Here is a 12,778-nt window from a genome sequence, read left to right as displayed (position 1 = left end):
ATTTTTTTTTTCCATCTAAATGTTGGCGCTAACTCTGATTTTCTGCTGCAGTGAATTTTGATGATGATTGTAACTGAATATGTAATACACATATGAGGTTATGAGGACATCTAGTGGTCATTTGATACAATGACATCCATAGTCACGTGTATGTTTTGTTACTGAAGTTAGTTAATAAAGTTATGTGAAGAAGCAGCAGCTAGTGTTCGTTTGTCTGTTTAAAGAACAGCATAATAATAATAATAATAATAATTATTATTATTATTATTATTATTATTATTATTATTATTATTATTATTATTATTATTTTTAATGTTATTCAAATGTTATGCAATTATCTATGTAATTTAAGTCTAGAAATGTAGGTTTATTGATCCTCTCAGTAGTTTTTTACCAAGTAATTAAGAACTAATTATAATAAGCACTTGTATGTGCTATAGATTTATAAAATAATGTGTGTCATATATGCTTTTATTTTTGACTAAGAATGAATAAACCGTTTCAGAGCTCTCAAGTGTCACGCAATGAGAGTGACAGTTACTCATTTGGGTCTTTTGTCATGCAAAAAACCTACTATTTAAGTATGCAAATAGGGATTCCCTATATACAAGGCCGTACACTGAAAAAGTTTGAGGACCACTGGTCCAGGCCTAGTCATTTTTCCGTTGACACACGATGACTGACGTTTTGTCACATTAAACATCTCTCTCCAAATAGGCTTAATAATTTTATTAGCACTAAATAAAGTGTATTGCATTGTCTGTTATAGGTCACTTTTAAAATCATGTCATATTTGATATCCTGTCCATGGATGCATTAATCATTGCAACTGTCTTTCAAAGATGCCAACTAAAAGGCAACTAAGCATTTTCTCATTCTCCATGAGAGGAAAGCCCTCTAAAAAGGTCAGGTTGCAGGATGCTGGCCCAGAGAAGGTGGCGAAAAGGGTAGGCTCATTGTTGTGTTTGGGTGGGGGGTTGGAGTTGTCACTCTTGCCTGTCTTCAAAACCTGAGAGCCCTGCATAGATAATGGGTCAGAATAGCAGATGAGCTCAGCGTTAATTATAGTTGAAGTGAAAGTTGTAGAAGTCAAAACAATTTAGAATAATTTACACAAGTCTTCAGAATGTTGTAATTTGTGCCATTTCTATATTAGCTCCTGGTTAACTTGCATAACTCAAAACTGACTATGGCCCATCAGGATAAACCATATAAATAATTAATAAATTAATAGAATATTATTGAGCTTTAGTGCAAAGTGCAAACCAAAATGTATGTAGTACGCATAAAATAACAATTCACAAGATTCTTATTTTTTTTTTATTTTTTAGATTAGGTCTCCTTTTATGTTAGAGGTTAAGCACACAGTCTATATGTAAAAGAGCTGGATAAACAAACATCCCACAGTTTGCTGAATTTTATTGTAATTTATGTGAATAGGCCTCTTTAAAGCTTATTTCTAACATAACAGATTTTGCTTTTATAATCTTAAATATTCCAAAGGACGTGTTTGGAATCTCTGCTTAACGCACGTGGTAATAACAGCCATGTATCCATTCAGACTGTGGACTGTGGCGCCACCTGGTGGATAATGACCACGCTGCAGCTCAAAACCAGCTTAGTAACACTGGGGTGCAATTACCTAGTTAAGTTTGAAATAATTTTAACATTTATGACAATACAAAAATCAACAAGCAAGACTGGTTGTTTTATCTTTAACTAAGGACCAAGAGAATCAAGTTGTTGGGCGACCTTTGTTTTTGGTCCAAACATAGGGCCGAAATTGTCCAATAATAAGTTGAACAATACATTAGACTGGAAATAAATAAAAATAATCCAAGTACCTGTGGGAGAACCAGTTGGCAGCTGTTGCCATGACTTGTTTCCCTGTTTGTTGCATTAAAAAAAAAAAAAAAAAAAAAACTTTGAACAATGATTTAGACTCATGGTATCTTAAGTATGTAACCTAGTGAACCAGAGTTCATGTCTCTAATGATAGAGACTTAAGCACATCTGTACGTCGCTCTTGATAAGGGCGTCTGCCAAATGCTGTAAATGTAAATGTAATGTAAAATGTTATGGAAGGAGAACCTTAATAACTAGACACAAAAGGACCCCCAATATGGTGATATCAAAAATCAACCATTTATTAGTAGTGCAGGTTACATTATGCTTGGTTGGAATGAAAACCTGCACCCACATCAGCCCTTTGTGGATAAGATTGGCTGATTCAAAACATCCCTGTTTCTTTTTCCTTTGCTTTCATTTGCTGTATCTTGCATTTTTTTTTGTATTATTAAATTTAAGATTGGAAAAAGTGATGTTGGTGATGCTGATGATGGAACAATTGTTTATAGCCACTATAAATTGATTTTTTTAAAGTATGACTTCAGTCTTTAATAAATTACATTTGCATGTCTTCTAGTGTTTTATTTTTCAAGTGTCATTTTGTTAACGAAGGTCAAATCATATGACTAGTGATGTCATGTAAAATGGAGATCATAATACTAACCTGGTATTTCAGGATTTAGGAGATCAAACAGAGAGAATACTTGATCTCCTTGATGTCCTTATTAATATTTATCCGCAGTCTGAGTAAAAGAAATATAAAAAAACATACATAACATTCGATCGTGTTAATTGTGCATTATCCAATATTCATATTATCCTTATGCATGAAATGTATAGTTAATTGTATTCATTGTTCAAAACAGAAACAACTTTCTTGATGTTCTTCTGGAATAGAAACTGCAATTAGACAGAAATGTGTTTTTTTTTTGTGTCCATGAAATGCTTTAAGTGTCAGGGATGGGGGGATAAAACAGACCCAAATGCAGGATAGCGTAAAATAAACGGGTTTATTAAATAAAAAACACAAAACAGGAACAAAGACATGACAACTAACGTGACAAACGAAGAGGATTTTTTGTATTTTGTCCAGCACTGTGTACACCAGGTTGCACAGATTCACTTTATGTGGTTAGGACTAACTTATTTAAGTCCTTAGCACTGTCTTTGTTCTATGTAGAACCATGGTCCTGGAGAAACGTTGTCTCATTTCACTGTATACTTCAACAGCTATATATGGTTAAAATGACAATAAAAGCTTCTTTACTTGACTTGACTTCATCACAATGTAAAAAAACTCTAGCCTTGCTTGATGTATCCTAGTTCCTCAATCTCTTTGGTCATTCTAGATAAGATTTTTTGGACAATGGAGACACAGCAGAGACTCTCCTGGTCACAGAATGTGTATGAACAAACAAAGAGACACAAACCAAAACTGAGGAAATATACCAGACACTGCAGCTCCCACCAAAAGAATCTGCAAGAAATGCTTCAGGTAATGAAGAGTTAAAATCTGAACGCACAGAAACAGTAGGTGAACAAATTAAAGGCTAATGATTGATCATAAATAACTATATATTTAATTTATTGTCAATAATTAAAACAGCTTTTTAAAATGTAGGGAAGAAGATAATGGTGCTACATATCATCATAAACATTTTCCTTTTGGTTACGGTGATACACTGTGAGTTGTGTCCATTTTATCTTCTCAAATGTGTTTATGTGTAACTTCCTGAGTGAGAATCAGAAAAATGATTAGTTAGTGGTTTGAGTACAGAGAGTAAACTACACCGACACAGACAAAGATTTTGGGAGCACTAACAGAAAAAAGAGATACCATAAATAGTCATTTGTTCTTTTGTAGACCACCACTTTAGACAAAGATGGCCAGTAGTGTTGAACAACCAGAAGACTAACCAAGGTAAATCTGACAGATAGAGATACTTTAGGTTGTAATAAAACATTGAACTTTTTCTTTTGTAGAATGCCACTTTAGACAAGGTGGGGCAGAAATCTTTTAATAATCCGAAGTCTAACCAAGGTAAATTTCCAATTAAATAACCTTAAAACGCTGAGAGATGCAAAACTTCATTATCTTAAAACTATATGACCAAAAGTATGTGAAATTCTGGCTATCACAGCCTTACATGATCGTCGGCCTTCCTCGAACTATGTCCACGATGTAGCTGAGGATTGCCTCAAAACTCTTTGTATGCTGAAGCATTTATTATTCTGTTCACTGGGACTAAGAAGCCCAAACCTATTCTAACATGACAACACCCTATGCACAATATGAGCTCCATAAAGACATGGTTTGCTAGAGTCAGTGACAATATCAGAAACAATATCTTCTGGGATACCGAAGTATCTGAACATGCTGGAAGAGTAATTCTGCACTTTCCATGGCAGTGGGTAAACTCTTGAGGGGAATGAGTCGAATTGACTTAAAGAAACGGTCCTCTATGATGAATATGCATGTGTTACCTTGGGAAGCTGAGAGGTTTGTGGCAAAGTCCACTCCTAAATGTGACCAGAGACCGTGTGGATTGGGAAGTGGACAAAGTTTACCGCTGGGAAGATGTCAGGAAGTCTTGGAACCTTCTGATGTCCTGAGCCATGTTGGGCCACCAGAAGTGATGTTTCAGCAGTGAGAGGGTTTGATGTATGCCGAGATGACCAGTGCCTGTAGACATATGTGCCTTATAAATGAGAGGATTCTGATGATGCAGAGGTACATACTTATGTGTCACTTCTGAGATTGAGCTTCGAGAAGATCTTTGCTCCTTGTACCTGTTCTAGGGCAGCTGGGACAATAGGAAGGGGATAATGGAATTTAGATGTAATTTTGTTGAGAGCCCGGTAATTGATACAGGGTCAGAGACCCTGTATCAATTATATATATCACCTATATATAGTACCATACTCACAAAAGCTCGTGGAGGACTGATGGGACACTCTCCAATAATGTGGCCAGCTGCAGCACAGTAGAGAGACAGCCCTTGGGTCAGCCTTTGCTGACCTTCAGACAGTGGGATGCGGATGGTGTCGATCTGCAAGGATTCTGGCTCTGGAGAGGGTGGTTCTGGCTGGCCGAGAATATGTGATGTGACGGGTCCTTTAACATCATTATAACAGGATTGCATACGGTTTTCTGTTCTGATTGATCTCTGAATGAAGCTCTCTAAGCCCATGGTGTCATCGTACTGTATGCAGGCTGAGAGTTGCAATCTCTGCTGGTTTAAGGCCATAGTGGTACGTGCTTAGAATGGCTCGTTCGTTCCAACCACTAGCGGCCGCTAGCATGCGAAACTACAGTGAATACTCAGCAGTGGAAAACCTGTCACTCAAGATATTCTGCTCTTTTAGCATTCCTTACATCATTTAATGTGAAATAGTTTTGTCTTTGAAGCAAACGTACATTCTCCAGGTGTGTTTTAGGAGATGGAAACTTAATCTTTATGCTATGATATGCTACCATCATTATATTTTCTTCCTGCTTCCCAATGAAATACAGTATATTGTTAGATATAATGGTGCTCTTTAAAAAAAATAGTTAACTAGAACTTGGAACTGCACACATGTACAAGAAATAAAGTTTTCTACACAGTTTCCTACTTCTTGTATATCTTGAGCGACAGATGTCTCGTCCAATCAGTGGAAAGAATTCAATTGACAAACTTCTTGAATCTGATTGGACAAAAGCTTTTGTTTGGTTTGCGTGGTATATATTATTATCACAGAATTTTGTGCTTTCATTAGTTTTGTCTAATTTCAAGAGGAAAAAGTTGCTGAAACAAAAGCTGCTTCAAGAACATTTATTGTTTTTCACACAGTAACAGGCAATAACTAATGTGTTATATCATACTGCATTATACCTGGCATTACTACAGCAACATGAACCCTACTGTTTCATTTATATATTTTTACTTTTACATAACAATACATCTAAATGCATTAAATCATAATATACTGCTTATTATAATTATTAAGTATTTCATTTATTCAGTGTATTTATCATAAAGAACATTACATTGTCCACTGTTCATGCTTGTATGAAGAATAGAGAGAGCCACAAATAAAAGCAGGCATCTACTACATGCTAATACTCAACAGTTTTAAGGACATTAATCATAATGAAGATGAGTCAATTTTACATAAATAAATCTTACAAGTTCTAAACATGATTTATTTAAGCTATATTATAGGTAGTGCGTTGGTCAGTGCTTCTTGAGAAAAAACCGAGATCTTCAAGATCTGGAAGATGGTCCAGGCTGGACATGGCCTTCTCTGTATTCATCATTCATCATGTTTTCTTTTTCCTATACTCATTTCGATGAAGATAAATAAAAACATCTAAAGCGCATGATTAATCTTTTGTCTTTTTTAATCTATTTCTTTCTTACATTTGTGTAATAACATAAAATTCATCTCACTTTTTTATATTTACTATATCCTTTTTTATTTACTTAAGTATTTACAAAAAAAGAAAAAAAATCACTTACTGTCAGTGTCTTTTGACATCAAATTGGGCCAATTCTTTCCTGAATAAATGAACATTCATAGTCATTCATTCAAAATTCATTAATAATGTTACGTACTTATTTATTTACTTAAATATTTAGGAAAAAAAAGAAAAATATCACATACTGTCAGTGACTTTTGGCATCCAATCGGGCAACTTTTTTCCTGAATAAATGAACGTTCATAGTCATTCATTCAAAATTCATTCATAACATTATGTATTTATGTTTATCAGCAACTGTCAGAAAATAAAAGATTTAGATGCTTCTCACTGGCGTAATGCCCAGATTCATCTAACTTAGCTTAAATTAATTACAAATTTGTCATACTCACTGAAGTTGCCAAGTATGTTGTTCTTTTCAGGATTTTCATCACCCTGCAAACACATGCAACAAATCGTTTAACACTAAACCTATGGTAGAACAAACAAAACCCACCCACTGTGAGTGATTTCTACATATCTTGTAAATACATACATTTAATGTCCATAAAATACTTTTGTGGCTACCTATTGCATTTTAAGATTTCCTCACCTTGGGATGCAGCCAGTTTACAACTTTGGACAGTGCTTCATTGTTCTTATGACACGTCAGTAATCCCTGATCTTCATAGAACAGACAGTCGACTGTGATCGTATTCTCTCTATTTACTAATCTGCTGCTGTCTGGTACAAAAAGTTCTGGATTAAAGGTGTGATGAAGCACCACCAGAACTGCAGGTTTGTCACCTTTTGATGGAGATATTGGAGTTTAGTGGAATAAGAAAGCAAATATTTCTCAGATGGTAAAATTGAACTTTAGGCAAAAAGAAAAGTTTAATTAAAAACAAAGATTCAGAAAGATTATTCATCCTTAAAATGAATGAATGTGTTTTTGTGAAAATGATTTATTTATTGGAATAATGAGTGTTTTACCTGCTTGGGTATTGAGCATCTTCAATGCTTCTACAATGTCAGTTCCAGCTTGTGTAACAACAGGGCAGAAAATCAGAATGAAATCAGACTCTTCCAATTTCATCACCATCTGTAGGCCTGGTATTAGTTCCTGAAGTTTCTTCTCTATGTCCACATGACGTCCTAATGTCTTTCCAGACATTAGAGTGACGTATGTTAGACGAGGACGCTTCAATGTCTGGATAAAAGAAGGCTGATGATCTAAAGAGAAAACAAATCGTCAGCCACTGTAGTATAATATAAATGATTCCTAAGAATATTTTAGATAGATTGCATGAATCAGGATAATTATTGAGCAATAGCAAATTTGCCAGCAGTATTTCAAGAAAGATTTATGGTAACACATCCTAAAAGATTTATGGGATGTGGTAGTTTAGTGGTTAAGGTGTTGGACAACTGATGGGTAGGTTGTGAATTTGAATGCCAGGTTCATTAAGCTGCCACTGCTGGGCCCCTGTGCAAGGCCCTCAACCCTCGATTACTCAGTAATTGAAAAAAGGACTAAATAAATTAAATATGTGTTGGTGTTACATCATACATGATAAACTGTCTGAAACAAAGTGACTTACTTTTACTTTTTCTTGTTGTCTTTTCCTGAATGATATGTAGAATTTATTGTTAGAACATTTTCAACTTGGTCATTTAAATTCTAAAGATTTCCCAATTTAATTTTGTTGTAAAATGTAAAATTCACCATGATTTTAGAGAAATAAAAATCCTCACCTCATTGAATTTTACATCCTTGGACAGTGTTTCATTGTTCTCATGACATGTCAGTAATTCCCATTCTTCATTCAACAGACAGTCGGCTGTGATCGTATTCTGTCCGTTTGCAGATCTGCTGCTGTCTGGTACAATATTCTCTGTATTATTCAACATCTGGTTACCAGAAGGCTGATGATCTAAAGACAAAATAAAATGTAGATTGCAAAGAAACATCAAATCATCAGTCACTGTAGCATAATATAAATGATTCCTGTAATTTTAACTGTACTTCCTGATTCCTAAAAATTGAGCAATAAAAGTAGCTACTGGGATTTTATGAGTCTAAGAAAGATTCAAATTGAATACACAATAAACTGTATGTGACAATGTGTTGGACAACTGATAGGTAGGTTGTGAATTTGAATCCCACGTTACTCAGTAATTGTTGGTTGTAAATTGAAAAAAGGACTAAATAAATTAAAAATGTGTTGCTGTTACATCATACATGATAAACTGTCTGCAACAAAGTGACTTACTTTTACTTTTTCTTGTTGTCTTTTCCTGAATGATATGTAGAATATATTGTTAGAACATTTTCAACTTGGTCATTTAAATTCTAAAGATTTCCCAATTTAATTTTGTTGTAAAGTGTAAAATTCACCATGACTTTAGAGAAATAAAAATCCTCACCTTAATCCAGTTCACAACTTTGGACAGTGCTTCATTGTTCTTATGACACATCAGGAATCCCTGAACTTCATGGAACAGACAGTCGACTGTGATCGTATTCTGTCTATTTACAGATCTGCTGCTGTCTGGTACAATACGTTCTGGATCAAAAGTGTGATGAAGCACCACCAGAACTGCAGGTTTGTCACCTTTTGATGGAGACATTAGAGTTTAGTGAAATAAGAAAGCAAATATTTCTCAGACGGTAAAATTGAACTTTAGGCAAAAATAAAAGTTTAATAAAAACAAAGATTCAGAATGAAGGTAAGTGAGCTTATGTCAATTTTTTTTTTTTCGTGCTTAAAATTAATGCTTGTAAATTATTGTGAATTTTATTTATTTATTGGAATAATGAGTGTTTTACCTGCTTGGGTATTGAGCATCTCTACTGCTGCTTCAGTGTCAGTTCCAGCTCGTGAAACAACAGGGCAGAAAACTAGAACTAAATCAGACTCTTCCAATTTCATCACCATCTGCAGGCCTGGTATTAGTTTCTGAAGTTTCCTCTCTATGTCCACATGATGTCTTAATGTGTTTCCAGTCATTAGAGTGAAGTATGTTAGACGAGGACACTTCAACATCTGGATAAAAGAAGGCTGATGATCTAAAGAGAAAACAAATCGTCAGTCACTGTAGTATAATATAAATGATTCCTAAGAATATTTTAGATGCATTGCATGAATCAGGATAATTATTGAGCAATAGCAAATTTTCCAGCAGTATTTCAAGAAACATTTATGGTAGCACATCCCAGAAGATTTATGGGATGTGGTAGTTTAGTGGTTAAGGTGTTGGACAACTGATGGGTAGGTTGTGAATTTGAATCCCAGGTTCATTAAGCTGCCACTGCTGGGCTCCTGTGCAAGGCCCTCGACCCTCGATCACTCAGTAATTGAAAAAAGGACTAAATAGATTAAATATGTGTTGCTGTTACATCATACATGATAAACTGTCTGCAACAAAGTGACTTACTTTTACTTTTTCTTGTTGTCCTTTCCTGAATGATATGTAGAATATATTGTTAGAACATTTTCAACTTGGTCATTAAAATTCTAAAGATTTCCCAATTTAATTTTGCTGTAAAATGTAAAATTCACCATGATTTTAGAGAAATAAAAATCCTCACCTCAATCCAGTTTCCAACTTTGGACAGTGCTTCATTGTTCTTATGACACCTCAGTAATCCCTGAACTTCATTCAACAGACAGTCGACTGTGATCGTATTCTGTCTATTTACAGATCTGCTGCTGTCTGGTACAATAAGTTCTGGATCACGAGTGTGATGAAGCACCACCAGAACTGCAGGTTTGTCACCTTTTGATGGAGACATTGGAGTTTAGTGAAATAAGAAAGCAAATATTTCTCATATTGTAAAATTTAACTTTGGGCAAAAATAAAAGTTTAATAAAAACAAAGATTCAGAATGAAGGTAAGTGAGCTTATGTCAAATTTTTTTTTTTTCGTGCTTAAAATTAATGCTTGTAAATTATTGTGAATTTTATTTATTTATTGGAATAATGAGTTTTACCTGCTTGGGTATTGAGCATCTCTACTGCTGCTTCAGTGTCAGTTCCAGCTCGTGTAACAACAGGGCAGAAAACTAGAGCTAAATCAGACTCTTCCAATTTCATCACCTTCTGCAGACCTGGTATTAGTTCCTGAAGTTTCCTCTCTATGTCCACATGATGTTCTAATGTGTTTCCAGTCATTAGAGTGAAGTATGTTAGACGAGAAGGCATCAACATCTGGTTACCAGAAGGCTGATGATCTAAAGACAAAATAAAATGTAGATTGCAAAGAAACATCTAATGATCAGTCACTGTAGCATAATATAAATGATTCCTGGGATTTTATCTGTACTTCCTGATAGGCTAAAAATTGAGCAATAAAAGTAGCTACTGGGATTTCATGAGTCTAAGAAAGATTCAAATTGACTTACATGGACTTTTACTCGGTGTCCCTCCCTGCATTTCCTGTAAAATATGTTGTTAGAACATTTTGTTTTTGCATTTAAAATGTAAAGATTTTCCTATTTAATTTTGCTGTCAAATATAAAATGAAACATAAAATGAAAAATGAAACATGAAAAAGATACATCCTCACCTCAAAAAATTCTATAACTTTGGACAATGCTTTGTCATTTTCATACACATCAGTAGTCCCTGATATTTCCTGACAGACCCAGCTGTCAGGAAATAAAAGATTTAGATGCTTCTCACTGGCGTAATGCCCAGATTCATCTAACTTAGCTTAAATTAATTACAAATTTGTCATACTCACAAAGTGTATGTTGTTCTTTTCAGGATTTTCATCACCCTGCAAACACATGCAACAAATCGTTTAACACTAAACCTATGGTAGAACAAACAAAACCCATCTACTGTGAGTGATTTCTACATATCTTGTAAATACATACATTTAATGTCCATAAAATACTTTTGTGGCTACCTATTGCATTTTAAAATTTCCTCACCTTGGGATGCAGCCAGTTTACAACTTTGGACAGTGCTTCATTGTTCTTATGACACTTCAGTAATCCCTGATCTTCATGGAACAGACAGTCGACTGTGATCGTATTCTGTCTATTTACTAATCTGCTGCTGTCTGGTACAATATGTTCTGGATCACGAGTGTGATGAAGCACCATCAGAACTGCAGGTTTGTTATCTATTGATGCAAACATGTGAAAATAAAAATCACTGAATGTTTAATTATTTATTTAAACTCACAACTTATTAGTCACCAGCACAGAACCTTAAACACTGAGGTGTTCCTTATTGCACCCAATCCCAAATATTTGCAGGAACTGAGTCAATTAGAAACCGTCTTATCTCAACAATTCAACAAACAGAAAGCAAAAGATGTTTCACGTGTTTCATACTTTCACTTTGAACAAATATAAAAAGTAAATACGTTTTAACGAGATTCAGTATAAAGACAAAAATCTTTCTTCTCATATTCCATATATTTCTTATGTCTAATTTATGCATTCTGATATTTTCTTGAGGCTAGAATAAATAATAATGAGAAGTTTACCTGGTAGGGTATTAAGCATATTTTCTGCTGCTTTAATAGCAACAACAGGGCAGAAAGCCATAATGAAATCACAGTCCTCTGGATTCTGTACATTCTGTAGAGCTGGAATGATTTCCTGGAAATTCTGTTCTATATTCCCAAGATGTCTTAATGTGCATCCAAGTGCAACAGTAAAATACTTCATAGTCTGGTTATCTGTGTGGTAGTGAGGCAAATATGTTAAACAACAGAAATTTGTAAGAATAAAATTAACTCACAGGTGTAATGACATTACAAAAAAAAAATATGTCTATTTTTAACTTCAACATCCCATTAAAAAATAATTAAACCTCTGAAAAAACCTCTAACTTGATACACTCACACATCTTTCTTTATGATTTTCAATAATTTTCTGAATAAGTGACTGAATGTTTACACATTTACACAGTTATAGACTGAAAGAAACATACTGATCAAAATGACAACCATTGAGATGGAAAAAAAGGAAATCTACAGCTTAAAAACACTATTTTACAGATACTTTATAAAATAAAAAAGCAAGAGCTTACATTGCATATTACCCATTTTCAGCTTCACAGCTTCACATGCGGTTTATCCGAATAAGGAAATACTTTCTTTTTATATAGTTTATAAGGACACTTTCACTTTTGCTTCTGAGCTCTATAGATCCTATCATTCCACTAATCATCAAAACAGCAACTATCAAGGACCCGGATGTGTTTTTAATTATCCCTAAATATAAAGGATGCACTGGAAACTTGGAGCAGCACTTTGGTTGTTTCTGTCTTAGAAATAAAAATGATAGAATTATTAAAAACCATGCAGATCAAACGTGAAAAAGTGCACGTCATGCCATCAATGGCGCAGTAGGGCTTTTATTTTGAAGGCGAGTTTATACTGAGTCATTCCATGTGCTTCGTTTTTAAAGTACAAACCACTGGGTTTAAGGGTAACGGTTGAAATTTACTTTGTGACGGAAAAAAACAG

General features: G+C 34.4%; 1 protein-coding gene and 1 long non-coding RNA gene across 4 annotated transcripts; both read right to left on the bottom strand.

Annotated features, from left to right (window-relative positions):
• Positions 1–945: 945 nt before the first annotated feature.
• On the bottom strand, positions 946–2,575 carry LOC132841240 (uncharacterized). Its single transcript, XR_009647885.1, has 3 exons — positions 2,513–2,575; positions 1,845–1,887; positions 946–1,018 (listed from the first exon to the last, which is right to left on the bottom strand). It is a non-coding gene; the product is annotated as an uncharacterized LOC132841240 (long non-coding RNA).
• A 3,074-nt stretch (positions 2,576–5,649) lies between these two features.
• LOC132841170 (uncharacterized) lies at positions 5,650–12,665 on the bottom strand. 3 transcript variants are annotated; one of them, XM_060863410.1, is made up of 20 exons: positions 12,340–12,665; positions 11,792–11,986; positions 11,229–11,422; positions 11,036–11,071; positions 10,859–10,927; positions 10,695–10,728; positions 10,284–10,523; positions 9,882–10,069; positions 9,728–9,752; positions 9,120–9,359; positions 8,717–8,904; positions 8,563–8,587; positions 8,045–8,223; positions 7,891–7,915; positions 7,283–7,522; positions 6,903–7,096; positions 6,703–6,745; positions 6,496–6,534; positions 6,351–6,389; positions 5,650–6,167 (listed from the first exon to the last, which is right to left on the bottom strand). In XM_060863410.1, exons 1-20 carry the CDS (start codon positions 12,353–12,355, stop codon positions 6,145–6,147), a joined length of 2,232 nt encoding a protein of 743 aa, XP_060719393.1. In that variant the 5' UTR covers positions 12,356–12,665; the 3' UTR covers positions 5,650–6,144. The 3 variants fall into 3 exon arrangements, with proteins under 3 accessions (XP_060719393.1, XP_060719394.1, XP_060719395.1); XM_060863411.1 differs by lacking the exon at positions 10,859–10,927 and having other exon boundaries at positions 12,340–12,664; XM_060863412.1 differs by lacking the exons at positions 11,792–11,986; positions 12,340–12,665 and having other exon boundaries at positions 10,859–10,940; positions 11,229–11,366.
• Positions 12,666–12,778: the final 113 nt, after the last annotated feature.

Source organism: Tachysurus vachellii, chromosome 26, assembly GCF_030014155.1.
Source record: "Tachysurus vachellii isolate PV-2020 chromosome 26, HZAU_Pvac_v1, whole genome shotgun sequence".
In the NCBI taxonomy this organism is placed as follows: domain Eukaryota; kingdom Metazoa; phylum Chordata; class Actinopteri; order Siluriformes; family Bagridae; genus Tachysurus; species Tachysurus vachellii.
This window is presented reverse-complemented; position numbering and strand designations above follow the sequence as displayed.

Bases quoted from the DNA above. Each gene is read 5' to 3' on its own strand.
- LOC132841170 (XM_060863410.1), bottom strand. The intron at 10,928-11,035 runs GTGAGTATGACA...TGGGTCTGTCAG, and splicing joins AAAAGAACAACATACACTTT to GAAATATCAGGGACTACTGA. The intron at 7,523-7,890 runs GTAAGTCACTTT...TTTTCTCTTTAG, and splicing joins GACAACAAGAAAAAGTAAAA to ATCATCAGCCTTCTTTTATC.